This window comes from Eptesicus fuscus, chromosome 16 (assembly GCF_027574615.1).
Source record: "Eptesicus fuscus isolate TK198812 chromosome 16, DD_ASM_mEF_20220401, whole genome shotgun sequence".
Taxonomy (NCBI): Eukaryota; Metazoa; Chordata; class Mammalia; order Chiroptera; family Vespertilionidae; genus Eptesicus; species Eptesicus fuscus.
The window spans coordinates 24,757,896-24,773,266 of record NC_072488.1 but is presented as its reverse complement, the minus strand read 5'-3'; the positions used below and the strand labels follow the sequence as shown (position 1 = coordinate 24,773,266).

The following is a 15,371-nucleotide window of genomic DNA, read 5'->3' as shown; positions in this document are numbered from 1 at the left end:
GAGTCAGACAGACCCAGGTTTGAATTCTGGCTCTACCGTTTCTAGTTGTGTAACACTGGGGAAGCCCCTTAATATCTGAGAGCCTGTCTGCTTTCATGTGAAAGAAACATGATAATAGTCCTTACCTCATAAGGTTAAGGCTAAAAGTATAAATTTGTGCATCAACAGTAGGCAAGTTGTACCTAAGTCCATGAGATTGGATGAAATAATACCTCTGAGCCAGGCCAAGGTGGCTCAGTGGTTGAATGTTGGCCTATGAACCAGGAGGTCATTGTTCGATTCCCAGTCAGGGCTTATGCCTGCGTTGTGGGCTTGATCCCCAATCATGATCAATGATTCTCTCTCATCATTGATGTTTTTCTCTCCCTCTCCCTTCCTCTCTGAAATCAATTATGAAATATACCTCTGAGATAAGAGCTTAGGCAAAGAGTAGAGTCTTAAGAATGAGCTCTGGACCATGTATGTGCTGGTAGAAGTCATGAGGGAGCCAGATAAGGAGAAAAATTGGCTCTGGGGTTGGGCCACAGGGAGATGACCATCAACTTTGACCGCAGAAGTTTCAGTGGAGAGCTAAGGACAGTAGCTTGATGAGAGTGGATTGAGAAATGAGCTGGAAGGGGTTGGGGTTAGAGACCACAGTCATACACAACTCTTTCAGGAAGTTTCCTGTGAAGGGAAGCAGGAAAATGGAGGGGAGGTAAAGAAAGGGATAAGGCCGTGGTCGGCAAACTGTGGCTCGCGAGCCACATGCGGCTCTTTGGCCCCTTGAGTGTGGCTCTTCTACAAAATACCACGGCCTGGGCGAGTCTATTTTGAAGAAGTGGCGTTAGAAGAAGTTTAAGTTTAAAAAATTTGGCTCTCAAAAGAAATTTCAATCGTCGTACTGTTGATATTTGGCTCTGTTGACTAATGAGTTTGCCGACCACTGGGATAAGGGAAGTGGTGTTTCTTAATCGGTGTGAGAGGAGAGAAATATGGCTAAGACTGGGCTTACATTTCATTTCTCCCATTAATAGGGTATGACTTGTGGAAGCCACTTAACTCGACTGTTTCATCTGTGAAGTGGGTGCTCACAGGATTTCCCAGTTTGAGGATCAAGAGAGCTAATAAGGTAAGTGGGAGGCCTCTCTGTGTGGACTGATCTGCTATGCAAACAGTGCATGATTGTGAGCAGAGGCGGCTGCCGGGTCTCCCCCTAGTCTCCCAGTCATACTGTGGAGATAGCTGTTCCTCAGCCATGCATGATTCGGAAAAGTAAACTTTGAACTAGGGAACCTGTCATGCGCATGTCCAATTTGGAGCTTTCACTGTGCTCTGTCTCTGGCTGAGGTTTTTTTTTTTTTTCTTTCTTTCTTTCTTTGCCCTTCCCAGTCGCATTCTACCTGGGAAGTCCCCACTTGAGCCCCCGCCACCTCCAGACTGAGGTCCTTTCTGACTGCGAGAGCCCAGAGTGTCCACACATGCATTCCGGCCGGGCTTTCCAAGTGCTTCATGTAGTTTCCTGAAAGCAGGGACCTGCCTTTTCCCTGCGGGTCCCCCATTGGCTACGAAAAGGGCCAGTGGCAGGTAGAAACACGGGCGGGGTAACATGGCCTTCAGCCTCGGCCGTTGCCAAGTATTAATATTAGTCTCCCTCCCTTCACCCCTCCTCCTGTTGGCTGGCCTCATTTGTCTCCCGAAGGTCAGTGCCAATGTCCATTTTTGGGAAACTATTTAATACTTTGCTCTCTGTCAGGGTGACCCATCACAAATCCACAGGAAACGAGAGCCACCAGCCGGGGTAGGATCAGAATACTTTAATAAGATATCAGTGTCAAAATACATTTCCTTATAAAGTTAAGCTCCCATACAGTAATAATGTCAGTAGGAATTCAACAAAATAATAATGTACATGAAATCGTTACATTGACAGGGAAAGTTAATATTGAAGCTCGGAATATTTCTCAGAGTGTTTTAGTAAAACTGCAAGGGTGAGCCACCCTCACGGCCGAGGCAGCGCACACGGGAATCCAACCCCAGTTTACCAGGCCGTGGCCCTCCGGGCTCTGTCGCCACGCCACGCGGGGCAAAGCTGCGGTGCTTACGTACATTTGGCCAACACACTGAGTAGATACTATTTCTCATATAACTTAGATTTCTTGTGAAATTTAAATTTTGTGTTTTGACAGTTAGTCCATCCAGGCTGGCCCCATGCTTGGCCTGTTGTGCTTTGGGTGTGTGTTTCTAGAAACATCTTCATGGTGCCCAGGACAGATGAGTTCTATGCGATTGGTGTTTAGAAATCAAAGGTGTAGTCCCTCTTACGCAGCGAGTTCAAGTGCTCTGAGAACACTATTTCCAGTGCTTCCTACCTATACAAGTCACTTCAAGTGACAGACTCCGGAGGGCCTGGGGCTGGGCTGCCCCCAGGTCTGCCTGCTGCTCGCCAGCGGGGCCCCGCACCTCGGCCTTGCAGGGTGATCTGAGGAAGGGCACTGGGCCAGGCTGGTCAGCACCGGCTGCCCCTCTCTCAGCCCAGCTCCATGTGCTCCGAGGTGGTCAGCTGGGAAGACATGGCCTGGGTCACTACCCCGTTTCTGAAGCCTTCCTTTCTTTCGCCAATTCCCATCGAAACCATCTCTGGGTGGGTTTGGAAACATCCCTATGTGCCACATGAAAGCCCATTAGAGTCACATAGCTCAGTGCACTTGCAGGGCCAGCAACAAGACCTTAAGTTAAAGCACTTCATCTCCCGTGGATTTGCCCAGCCCCACACCCTTAGCCCATAATGTGCCATTAGACCCTCTTGGCAGTAGTAATAATATATACATACATACATAATACACAGAGCACATATGAGGAAAAGACAGCTCCCACTTAATGATTCCACTTCTTGGATTGTTTGTCACGCTATGGCAGACCCCAAAAGCAGAAGCCCACAGAGCAACCTTGAGCAGTGTTAGCACGGCCCGGGGGTGCTGTACAACGCTGCGTGTCGGCAGGAAAGGGCTGAAAAAGATCTAAAGTGATTTTGTGAGCAGGATTCCACTTCCGTTTCTAAGTTTTTAGATATTACAAAGTACCCATATATATGATAAACACTTAACCCAGATATAAATTTTAAAAAACAACTCAGTTATGGTTTTGAATAATAATAATTAAAAAAAAAATCCACTGAATGTGGGGAGAGAAGAAAACACCAAAGAGTTTAGGAAAAGCCTCCCTGTGCAACTCTCACAGATAAGCACATACACTGGCGTTCACCCTTCACATTTCTTATTTTTCACCCAAAGTCATCAAAATTAGAGCAAAGAGTTGGCTTTTAAAAAAGGCTGAAATTACCAATATAGTGATTAGCTTTAAAGGAGAAGGGCCATGAGAGAGAGAGCAAGGCCACAAATCAAGCTTGGAAAGCAAATATTATTTTCTCTTTGGCAACAACAAAATCTTTTTAGTTCAATGAAGCCAAAGCTTTCCCTACAAACAGACACCCAACTTGTTAGTGTGAATATTGTGTGTGCACGAGAGAGAGAGAGGCCTCTGGATAATATAAATTAGAAGCAATTGAAGTTGGGGGAAAATCTTATAAAATTTAAGAACATTTCCATTGACAGAGTAAAACACAGCAGGTAAAACAACCGTGTGCTTTAAAAATATGGATACTAAAGTGAGCGTCTTCAGGAAAAGGCCATTACTTGGTAACCTGGGCAAGTCTGCCAGGTAAGTACACCTTGTAAAAAGTGTGTTGGTGTTAGAGATACCTAGTTGCAAAAATAGATGCTGAGAGTGAAGCTGGCGGACGGCCTGGCAGGGACGCCTGCCCTGGAGGAAGGCCCTGGTTCAGGTGCCCTGGTCCAGGGCTCTGAGAAGGTCCCCTCCTTGCAGGAGCGTGGAGCTTCCTGGTACAGGAACGTTCACCTCACAGTCATATCTGGTCAATTCGGGCAGCAGGTAGGGCTCAAACGAGGGCCCGAGCAGCCGGCTTGCCATACCTGAAAGAATGGTTGATACCGTATTTTAAAAACCAAACCAGACATCCGGAAAAGGCTCTATTCCACAAGAGGCAGGCAGGGATGAGAAGGGTGCTGCAGAGAACAAGAGGCTTTTTCCAGTTTTTGTGAGTCAGGGTGACAGGGCAGCCCTAACTTTACTGTTTCTTTAATGTAATCTTATCTGAGTGACCTACTGCATCCTCAGGGGGTGGACCCATATCACCAGGTGGGGTGCTGAGCCCCACGGGAGAAAGTGTGTCGTGCAGACAGCAGCTAGAGGAAGTTTTAGGGGAGGGTGTTGTGTGGAGGGAGCCCCCACGAAGGCTTCTTGCCTTGACAGAGGAGACGTCAGTTAAGAGCCTGTGTCACCGTGCATTGGCAACAGGGAGGAAAGACTGAGTAGAAAGGGCATTCTGAACGGGCTGCTGCCTGCATACACATGGACGCACAAACATGTACATATACATGTGTGCGCACACATTGCAAGGAGGAGCAAAGTGGAATCGCTCGGCACCCAAACCCCACTTCCCCAGGAGGCGGCCCAGGGACCGGAGGACAGCCTGGCAGCCCTTCATTGGGCCCCTGCCCTCGGTCCCCGGGACCTCACTCTGTGGACTGGGTGGGTCTCAGGCCTCTGAAGCCCCCCTTCTTGTACGTACTGTCAGAAATCAGGGGGAAACTATTCCTAAGGCTCAAGGAAACCTGTGGGCTCACAGCAGGCATGGCAATGCAGTTCTTTACTGAAGGCAAACCTCCCACGTGAAGGCTAAAGGCGCGGCTGGGCGAGTGCTGTCTGGTGGTGCTGGAGGCTGGGTGCTGAAGCCCTGAATAGCGATTTACCCCAAACCATAGTGCTGAGGAAACTGCCCTCTTTGAGGGCAGGGGTCTGGTATGTTCCACCACGTCCTCCATTATGTTTATGCAATCTCTTGTGACAACATCTATGTTTCCCAAGATGGTACCTGACTAAGAAGGCCCAGGACAGAGGGCAAGGCACCAGGTGACTAACCCTCCAGAAGGTCCAGCAGGGTGACCTTTCCCAGAGCCCCTGGCAGCATGTTTTCCGTACACGTCCTCAGCCTAACTCCTACCTGAACGCAGAGGGATGCCCCAGAGGCCAGTGGGACATGAGGCAATCCAGCGGCATAAAAGACACAGGCTTGAGGGCTTTTTGGATCAAAGAGCCCTGGCTGTCACCTGATTGTTGTAAGGCTCCTTCTAAAGCCCTGTAGGCAGATGGCCTTCCAGCCGCTGCTGCAGCTCTGCTGGGAAGGAGGGCTCGCCCCTCTTACGGAAGTGGCCTTTCAGGCAGCAAGTCCTGCTGAGCTGAGACCTGCCGCCTCGGGATGTCCACCCGCTGGCCCTCGCCCCTCCCACACACAGCAGACGCTGGCGCGGAGGCTGCGGGCCCTGGCGCACCCACCTGCTGCCTGGCGAGCCGAAGGCAGGCTGTAGTCCTGGTACGGAAAGGCGCAGCACTGCGGGGGGAACCTGCTCTTGGCGCTCTCCTCGGGGCTCATGGCGGACGGTGGCTGTGGTGGGGGCAGGTGTCTCAGAAGCTGACTCGGGCCCCTCATGGGATTTTGGGTGAACTCATCTGAAAGATCAGTGTTGGAGTGTGAGGGCGGTGCCAGCCTGAGGAGGGGAGAGACAGCCCCCAGGCTCCTGACGGTGTAGTTTGAGCCAGAAGAGTGGAAAGGGGAAGCTGTGTGTGTGGAAGAACCAAGATGAGCCCCTGAGCCCCCCAGCCCTTCCACCTGCAGACACCCCACCCGATCCCGGGGGAACCCGGCCTGCTGCTCACCACTGGGGACGTTGGTGCGCAGCCGCTTGTCAGGTATCGGAGGGCAGTTCCCACAGCCCCTGAGACTCTTCATCCTTTTCCACATCAGATGTGAAGGGCTGCCTCCTGGAGGGTCCCCCTGGGAGTGAGAGGGGCAGATGTAGAGGGGAGAGGACCAGAGGACCCGTCCTCAGACTGCGTTGGGGTGGGCGGGCTCAGAGCAGCTGTCTGAAAGGCCACCTTCCCACCACGCCCCGCTGCCCCTGGCTGGCCACTGAGCCTCAGAGTGTGAGAGCTGCCTGCCAGCCTGGATCTCTGCTCTCAGCCCCGATTCCCTGCCCAGCTTGTCCCGGGGGCTGTGGAGGAAACCCAAGGCAGCGCCGCCAGTCGGGAGATGGCTCACCCCACTCATGTCCTGGAAGGCTTGCTCCTCATACTCCAGCTGTCGCTTCAGCTTCAGCTTGTTGGAGAGGGCTATCATGGCCGGGCTCATCGTATCTGGGCCCTGAGGCCTGAAGCCCTTTGCAGACCTGCCAAGCCCAAGAGAGCGGGCCGTGAGGGGGTCTGGAGCCCCATGCCATACAGGGCCTTCAAAGGGCCCTTCCAGCACTAATACGTCTGACCCAAAGGGCAGAGGCTCAGAGGAAGGGTGTGGGCCTCAGGGCCCGAGCTGCACTCCGCTGCCCTTCCCCCCACCTGCTGAGATGCTGAAGGTTCAAGTCACATGTGACGCCTGCCCAGCGGTACCCAGGCAGCCTCCAGGCCTGACCTTGGTTGCAGCGGCCCAGCTGGGCGGCATCAGTCTCTAGGAGGGTTTCTTGTGCCTAAACTGTTCCCCCTCGGACGAGTGAGGCTGCTCTCTCAAGGGCACGTGCCCCAGGGCAGCGTAACTAATGTGCCCTGGGAGCGGAGGGTCATATGCCAACCATTGTGCTTCAGCCCCGGGAGCTCCCAGCCGGTGGAAATGGAGCTTGTTGGGGAGATCTGAAGGAGCCAGGAGGAGGAGGAGGACAGGGAAGGCAATGCTGGATGTCTAAAAGGCATGGGCATCTTTTACTTTTCTCAACCAGGGTTCCAGGAGGAAACAGAGAACCACTGCCCAGGTACCTTTTTGTGCTCTGTAATGAACCCTAGGTAAGAAAGGTGCTTTAGGGGGCTCTGGGGAGAGAGATGGGGGAGTGCAAGGGTGGACCCGCTAGTTCTCTCCCCTTTCCTGTCCTCAGTCACCTCTGGGTCCCCTTTGCTCTGATAAAAGCATTGCACTCGAGGCCTCACAGACCTCGTGGTGATTCCCCTCCGCCTAAGCTCCTGGATCAGAGCCGGGCTCACTGGAGGACCAGCCACTGTGGAGCAGGAGTTGGTGATGGGGCAGGAAGTCTCTGGGCCCCAGATCACCCCTGCAATGGGTACCCATCTGTTCCCCACCTCCCCCACCCCCCGCTTTCCAGCACAGCCTTTGCTGAAGCCGCCAAGGATCACTGCCACTCACCTCTTCTTGAACATGGACAGATGTGGGGAGGGGACAGGGGGCTCCGACGGCGATATCCCCAAAGCCTCCACGTGCTGATCTCCTCCAGGCCACTTGGGGGGCCTGAAATGTAAGGGTGGATCAGGGGGCCACTGTGTGTTGAATCTGCCCCCCAAAGAAGAGAGCGGGGTGCTGGCCTGGCCACAGCACGATGGCAGGGACACCTTGCTCCCGCCATCGAAGAAGATGGAGGACATGGGCTGGTGCTCGGGCTCCGTCTTCTTGCTCTCCAGCTGCTGCTGGTACTTGTCCAGGAGGAAGGGGCCGGGCGCGGGGGCCAGCGGCTGGAAGATGCTCGTCATGGTGCTGACGCAGTGCTGCGGGAGGAACTGCGGGTTCTCGGGCGAGAGCTTCTCCTCGGGGCAGATGGGGCTCAGCTGGAAGTCCTCCCCGTCCATGGGGATGTAGGGTGCCAGCGTCTCCAGGTCCAGCTCATTGAAATCCAGCTGAGGAGACACAGAGCAAGAGCACTTGGCTTTCCGTAATAAATGCTTTCCTGTCAAGTTACATGCAAGTGAAAATTTACGATTCTGATATATATATATATTGGTTAATCCTCACCCAACAATATTTTTCCATTGATTTTTAGGGAGAGTGGAAGAGAGAGGGAAAGACAGTAACAATAAGAGAAACACATTGATTGGTTGCCTCCTGCACAAGCCCCAACGAGGGCCTGGGCCAGGAAGGTACGTGCTCTTGACCAGAATCGAACCCAGGACCCTGTGGTCCACAGGCTGATGCTCTACCCACTGAGCCAAATCGGCTAGGACTCCGATATCATTTTTAAATGCATTTACACTAAAATAGTATTTCAAAGACTCCCCACTTTGTGAAGGGAGTAAGTGTCCCCTTTGCCTATAAATGTCTCATTCATCTGGATGTGCTTTTTAAAAGTCGGGCTTCTTTGAAGAAACATTTTTATTGATTTCAGAGAGGGAGAGAGAGATAGAAACATCCATGATGAGAGAGAATCATGGATTGGCTGCCTCCTGCAAGTCCCCAACTGGGGATTGAGCCCACAACCCGGGCAAGTGCCGTTGACCGGAATTGAACCTGGGACCTTTCCGTTCGCAGGCCGACGCTCTATCCACTGAGCCAAACCAGCTAGGGCTTTTCTTTCTTTTCTTTTTTTTAAAATATATTTCATAGTTTTGGCCTTCATGTGCACTAAGGGAGCTCCCTCAGTGAGTAGGAGATAAACAAGGTGAGAGTTGCAGGTAGGAGAGAGGGTTTGACACAGGTAAAGCAGAGAGCGAAGTGGGAGGAGGAACCTCCACCGGCTCTACTTCCCTGCACCCTCATCCAGTTAGGGACCATGGTCCAGCATCTCCCCTGGTCTCTGTCACAAAGGGGTGTGGCTGCTAGACCGGGCCCGAGCCTTCTCCGCCGCCCGCTGGCAGGCACACCAGCCCAACTTCTCCGTGGCCACCTACCTGGGTGCTGCACTGGTCCTTTGCCTCTGTATCCATGGCAAAAAGCTTCTCAATCACCTCCATCTTCAGATCATCATTCAGAGATGTGTAATAGTCCTCAGGGCTGCCAGGCTGGGGGCCAGGAGGGGAGTGACTATGTCAAGAGTATGACACTGGTCTCCCCACAGACCAACTCCATTCCACCCGACAAGTACCTGTAGAGGGGCCACTCCCTGTGAGCTGCGTGAATTAGGTCCATTCATTAACCACTCTGCACCTCAGTCACCTCATCAAATGAGCCTGTCCTGAGGTGCCAGTGGGATAAAGGCCATGGCCAGCAGGGCTCTGGAGACTGTGCAGCTCTGTGCCCTGAGCAGGGACAGAGCTGGGGGCTCAAAACACTGCCCCTCAGCCCCTGCCTTCTGGGAACTTGTCATTTAGGTGGGGGTGGGGCTGGATACTGACAGCAAGCAAACAGCTGGTGTACCTGCAGGCATATGTCCCCTCTCTACAGGACTCTAGGATAACTTGAGTAGGAGGAGGGCAGTGTTTCTGTCCAGACTGACCGGCCATACGGCAGTGGCCAGAGGAGGAGCCCGCTCTCTCCGTGGCCTCACTCCAGGGGGCTCACCGTGGAGCAGCTGCTGCTGGTGGCGCTGGGGCTGGTGTCCCCCAGGGTGGCCTCCTGAGGCATGGTGAAGGCGGGCAGGCTGGCCTCGTTCTGGGCAATGTGGCTCCTCAGCTCCTCAGCCCACGACTGGTTGGGGGCCAGTATGGTCTTGCCATAGGCTGGTGACTCCTCGAAGCTCTGGTTCCCTGTGGAGACAAGCGTTTGGCTTGGTGAACAGGGATTCTGATCGGTCCATGGAGAACCCCCGAGGGCAGAGAAAGCCCAAAGAATGCACGAGAAAGCCCAAAGGATGCATGAGAAATCCCCACAGCCTCTGCAAGGCTTGACTGGGACAAAGGGGCCTTTAACTGGGGCCCTGATTCAATGTGCAGGCTCCCTTTCAAGGGGACACCCTCCTGGAGCATTTACTTGTCAGAGACTAAGTGAATTAGGAGCCGCTCTTCCTCGAAGAGCAGCCCAGCCTGTAGATGAGAGGTTAGGAGAGGACAGAGGGCAGCCAGCCTCAGTGAACGCAGGCTGCGAGCCTTCTCGTCCCGGACTGTCCTCTACGATCCTCTGCTGCTTCTCACCTGGCCTCTCAGGGCACAGCTAACGGGGCGAGCACAGGCGCTGCACCTCCTGTTCCTTCAGCAGCGCGGCCAGGCTGCGGGTCCCACCCACATGGGGAGCAAGGGCCCCTGGTACACGTGAAGGTGCTTCCAACGTCTCTCTGTGGCAACCAGAACTCAGTCCCCGCAGGACACACACGTTTTAAAGAAGTAGTGCCTACAGGGGCTAAGTCTGGGCCTGAATCTTTTCTGGAATGATTTCTCCCAACATTATTTCAGTTCAGCCCCCTTCCCAGAAAGCATTTTGTCCCTCAGGGCCCAGGTGGAGCTCTGCCCTCACTGAGAAATGGTGCCAGTGACCTCCGAGCAGCTCTCTTGCTGTCATGGCAGGTTCCTACTACCCCTGTGGTGGAGATGTGACTCCTCCAGGCAGTCCTCTGCAATCTCCCCTGCGCCTCCCCGCCCCCCCTCCCCGGCTCGGCTCGGCACTTTGCGGTCTTGCTCCGTGCCAGGTGCAGGCGTTGTTCTTTTGCATCCAGTACAGACCAGTCTGACCACTAATAGATAATTAGAAAGACTCGGGGAAGGAACAGGGTGCCTCTGGTTAAGGAAAAGCTGCAGCCAGGGAGGCCTGTGACAGCAAAGACCTCCCCCACCCTCAAGAGAGTTCGACGTCCCCCAGCTCGGTTAAGGGGCACCCACCGAAGTCCAGAGAAATGATGGCATCGCCCGCAGTGGGGGCCAGCTGGGCCAGCTCCTCCGGCTCCTCCTTCAGCTTGGTGAACAGGAGGTGACTCTTCTCGGACACAGCCACCTTGTCACTGTTCTCGAAGATGCTGCTCATGGCCATCAGGTGCGGCTTGAACAGGGATTCCGTCTGGTCCATGGAGAACACCACGTCATTCTTCTCAATCTCACTGAGGGGACAAGAGGGTGCTTCAGACCTGCCACGTTTTCCAGCAAAATCCTTTCGTCCCGCAGACCCAGGGACACCCTGATGGCTGAGCCTCTCAGCCAAACGCGTGGGAATGGACACTGTGTCGTCACGTTTTGAAGAACCACACAATGGAAATGTGGAGTTGAGGCAGCAACAGCGAGAGTGCCCTCAGACAATGAGTCTGCCTTGGACCCTGCTTTACGAGTAGGCACTGCATGGGGTACCCGGGTTTGCAGACTTTTGTATGTTTCACTTCAGCAATGACTTTATCCAGCTCTCTTCCCAGGGGCTACAGAGGGAATGTGGGGAAACACTCCTGTTTTTCCACATTCACAAAATGCTTATCAAGGAATGACTTTGTTCTGTCTGCCTCCCCATGTGGGTCAGAGGCATGGCATAGATGAGAGACTAGGGAAAGGGAAGAGAAGCACTGGGAGAGGAAGTCCCAGGTGACTCACTGTTCCTCCATCATCCGTGGCAGTGCTCTGGGTCCTAAGGACCCGCACCGCAGAGAGCTCACAGAGAGCCTGCGGAGAGACTGGGCGGAGTACCCTGGGCCTGCCAGCCTCAGTGTGGGGAGCCCACAGCCCGTGCCCCACTGGCCCTCCCACACTCACCTCAGGACGTAGTTCACACACATGATGCACTGGGGCTGCAGGTTGCGTGGGTTGTAGATGACTGTCCCCTGCGTCTCCAGCCACACGTAGCCCCCATGCTTCGCCAGCATCCGGTACTGGCCGCTCACCACCTGACCCTTGGTACACACTACGGGAGGAGAAAAGGAGCCTGAGGTCAGGGAGGTGGGGGGCTGAAGACCCCACGGGAGGGCAGTCTTTGGGGAAATGGACGGGACTAGGAACCAGACCATGAAGACTGGAGCTTAGAGATCATTGCACCCAATTCTTCATGTTAAATATAGAGAGAGGAGGGCCACAGGGCTTACATGACTTGCCCAAGGCTGTCCATGCGAGGAAGTGGCCCATTGCCAGTCCCTTGACAAGTCTGCTCACCCTCTGGCTCTGCCCTACTTTCTCCCAGGGTTCAAGGACGGGGAGCCTCCTCTGTCAAGCTCTCCAGGTTGGGGGTGGGTACTTGCAAGCAGTGTGGAGAAAGCCCCCCCCAGGGTAGCCCTTTGGAGCAGACCCTCTGCCAATACTAAAAGCTTGTGAATAAATAGCTATTTTTAAACGATATCCTTGATTGTTCCAGGTCATCTGTGAGGCCTGCCACCATAGGGCCACAGAAGGTTTGTGACCCATAGCAAAGGCAGAGGTAAGGGCTGCCCCCCTCCCCACTCCCCACAGCCTACACTCGGCCTCTTCAAAATCATGATAAGACCTTCCCACTCCTCCCCCTCCCAGCTGCCCAGTGAGGCTGCGTGCTTATGACATCTTTCCAATTCCAGAGTGTTCTAAAAGTTCATTTAGCTTTTGTGCATCCTCCTCCCCAGTCCAGAATGCTCTATCCGCTCCCATTAAAAATGAATCAACTCCCTTTAAATAAAAGTCTACTTAATGTTAGAATTTCTGGTGGTTTCCTGAACTGCCCAGTTACTCTTATTCCTTGGGAATTCATTCTTCAGACACCCCCAAATCGCAAGGAATTGGAAAGAAGCATAGGGGAAGGACTAGGAGATCTTGCTAGCCTGGGCACTTGGGGAAAAGAATAATCTCTCTTGGTTTTGGTTTCTTCACCTGCAAAATGGGATGCGATAAAAATTATGGTGATGATAATAATCATTGTTAGCTACCACAACTGTTTGTACTGAGGGCCAAATCTGCCTTATTTCTTTACTCTTCAGCTAAAGAAATAACTCTGTCCTCCCCTGACTTCCCTTTATCTGTGCCACAGAGGCTCCCCTGTTGCAGTGAGACGATTCTTGCACCATTTCAAGTGGCTGGAGTTAACTTGTTTAGATGGCTCTTAATGCAGACAAAACTCAGGGCCCTTATTCTTGATGAAATGGTGCAGCGAGCAAAGGTTTTAACTGCATTTCTAGCGATTGCAGGCGAGGGCCTGCTCTGTCAGAAGAATATAATTAGGCCCGCCTTCTAATCATCTGCTCATTAGTGCCAGCCTCCATTCGGGGCCTGCTACTTGGTAGATAGGCTTTTTATGACCTTTAATCTTGTTTTCCTAAGAGCACATAATGTGCTCACACAACAAAGAGAAACCAACCCCCCAGCCCCTCCCCTCGGAGACTAACAATGTATAAATTACTAATCCATTTGGAAACGATGGCTTTCAATTATCTGGATCTGGTTTGAGGGCTGAGCTTCCCCAGCAATTTCAAGAGTGAGCATTCACAGGCAAAGACATATGGGTGCGGACATTCAGGGTGCTGGTGTGTCAACGTGAGACCAGCCTCAAACCTGGCCTCCAGCTATTTCACAGCATCAGTGTGGGTCTGCGGTGCGATTATATTTGCACAAACCCAGCGAGGGGGAGAGAGAGGGAGAGAGACTGGCAGAGGCAGATTTCTCTGTGCTGGATTTGGGCTTGCTGGCTGGGTACAGGCCTCTGAGCTCAGAGCTGCTTTACTTGCTTCCACCAGGGGAAGAAGGGGGCCTGTGATTTCCATTTGGGCTGTGAATTACCTTTAAGTGTGCCTAATGCTTACATACACAGATTCAATAAAAAGCACCATATTTTCCCTGGAGTCAGCAGAAAACTGATGTGACAAATTTTTATCCCACCTCTTTTTATAAGAATCAAAGCTTTTCTAAGAAAGAGAAGATTTAAAAAAAAAAAAAATCCTTCTCATATGCCTAAAAAGAAGTCATCATTTTTGTTACCTTGGAAATAGTTTCTTTCCTCTATTTTCCCACCCAGAAGATAAAGTATAATACTGTCTGCCAAGAATTCCCAGAAACTTACGTTCGTCCTCGCTTTGACTTCACCCTTGGCTGATGAGAAAAGCTGGACTTTCCCCCCAGTTTTACATCTACAGGAGGGGAGGTCCAGGAAGCCTGGCCCTGGGGAACCTGGGAGGCTGGGCCAGAGCCCAGTTCTCTGAGTCCCAGTGTCAGGAACAGTCACAGGGCAGAAAAGCATGAGGAACCCCAACATGCAGGCTGGAGCCACAGCCTGCAAATTTCAAAGCTGGGGCTGGATCACACCCACCCCTGTGGGCTGGGCATACAAGGGCACCTCCACCTGCCTCCCCCATCCCTGATCTACTAATGGGGCCGAGTCTAGGTCGTTTGTTTGTTTTCTGAGAAACTTCTCTGAGATATCATAAAGGCTCCTGTTCACTGTCAGATCAAACCCAAAAGCCACAAGGAAGCAGCAGAGAAACCCAAATAGAAAGACAAGACCTCACTCTATAAGAGATTATTATGGTGATCAGATACTGCTCTGAACTTGAGTGATCCTAACCTTGGGATGGATGGATGGATGGATTTAGGAACAGAGGGGGAATAGCTGGACTTCCCTCTTCTTCCTTGCCATACTAGGCCATAGCTAATCCTGGGAGTCAATACCTGCCCAGCCACAGGGAATCTTCGAAGACTTACCCGTTTTCAATCCTTCTATAATCCTCTTGGTACCTCTGTCTGCACTTAGGTTGAAGCATTCTTTTCCAAATATGTTTTATGCTTTGGGTTTATCACTCATTCAGTGCTTATTCGGTATCTAACACTGTGCTAGATACTGTGGCTAAAGGAATGAGCCACCTGGTTCCCTTGGAGCCCACAGCCATCCTTTTTCCTCAGAAATGAGATCCCTTAAGGCAGGGATCAGTGCTATCATTCCTCAACCCAGCGTCCTTGCATGTTGATGGGCTGAATGGACTCAAGAAAATCGTCTTGGATTGCCTGCAAATGGGAAGCCTGAGCTGGGGATACGGCTGGGTGAATGCACTAGAACTGCCCTGCCCAATATGGTGGTCATTAGCCAAGTGCAGCGACTTCAATTTAATTGCATTTAACAAACTCAGCTCCATAGTTTCCCTAGACATATTTCAAGTACTGCATAGCATAAAAAACCCAAAGCATAAACATATTTGGAAAAGAATACTTCAACATAAGTGCAGACAGAGGTACCAAGAGGATTATAGAAGGATTGAAAACGGGTAAGTCTGTGAAGATTCCCCGTGGCTCTGCAGGTCCTGAGCTCCCAGGATTAGCTGTGGCCTGGCATGGCAAGGAAGAAAAGGGAAGTCCAGCTATTTGCCCTCTGTTCCTAAATCCACCCATCCATCCCTGCGGACTATGTGGATGTAGAACATTTCCACTGCAGAAAGGTCTAACTCGGGTTCTTTCAGGCTGCAAAGCAGTCTCCATATGCCTCAATGGGTTGCTGGACAGCCTCCTGCAACTGAGTTCTCTTGATCCAGCAAGCAAACTCTTAGGGAGTTTGCTTGCTCAACACTTCTCTCAAGGCCCTGTTACCTTCCTTCTGTCTCATCCTCCCCCGTCCTTCAAGGTGTCCAACTCTAGTGCCCTATCCTCTCCTTTCTGCACTTGCCCAGCCCTCCTCTTCTCTGATTGGGTGTACTTACTTCTAGAGCACATAACCCAAGGTGACTACGTGTCTGAGTTACCCTCTTCAGGGCTGTTCC

The 15,371-nt window shown here is 52.3% G+C and overlaps 1 protein-coding gene across 2 annotated transcripts in view; it reads right to left on the bottom strand.

The window, feature by feature from the left end:
• Positions 1–1,781: 1,781 nt before the first annotated feature.
• Positions 1,782–15,371, bottom strand: part of EPAS1 (endothelial PAS domain protein 1) — a 79,255-nt gene continuing 65,665 nt past the window's right edge. Inside the window, exons 8-16 of one of the 2 annotated variants that reach the window (XM_028139985.2) lie at positions 11,428–11,575; positions 10,576–10,790; positions 9,326–9,510; positions 8,716–8,826; positions 7,244–7,728; positions 6,158–6,284; positions 5,776–5,893; positions 5,395–5,568; positions 1,782–3,971 (exon numbers count right to left, since the gene is read on the bottom strand). In XM_028139985.2, coding sequence (XP_027995786.2) covers positions 3,820–3,971; positions 5,395–5,568; positions 5,776–5,893; positions 6,158–6,284; positions 7,244–7,728; positions 8,716–8,826; positions 9,326–9,510; positions 10,576–10,790; positions 11,428–11,575 — 1,715 coding nt within the window. In that variant the 3' untranslated portion in view covers positions 1,782–3,819. The remainder of the gene's footprint in view (positions 3,972–5,394; positions 5,569–5,775; positions 5,894–6,157; positions 6,285–7,243; positions 7,729–8,715; positions 8,827–9,325; positions 9,511–10,575; positions 10,791–11,427; positions 11,576–15,371) is intronic. The other variant, XM_054728067.1, reaches the window with a different exon arrangement.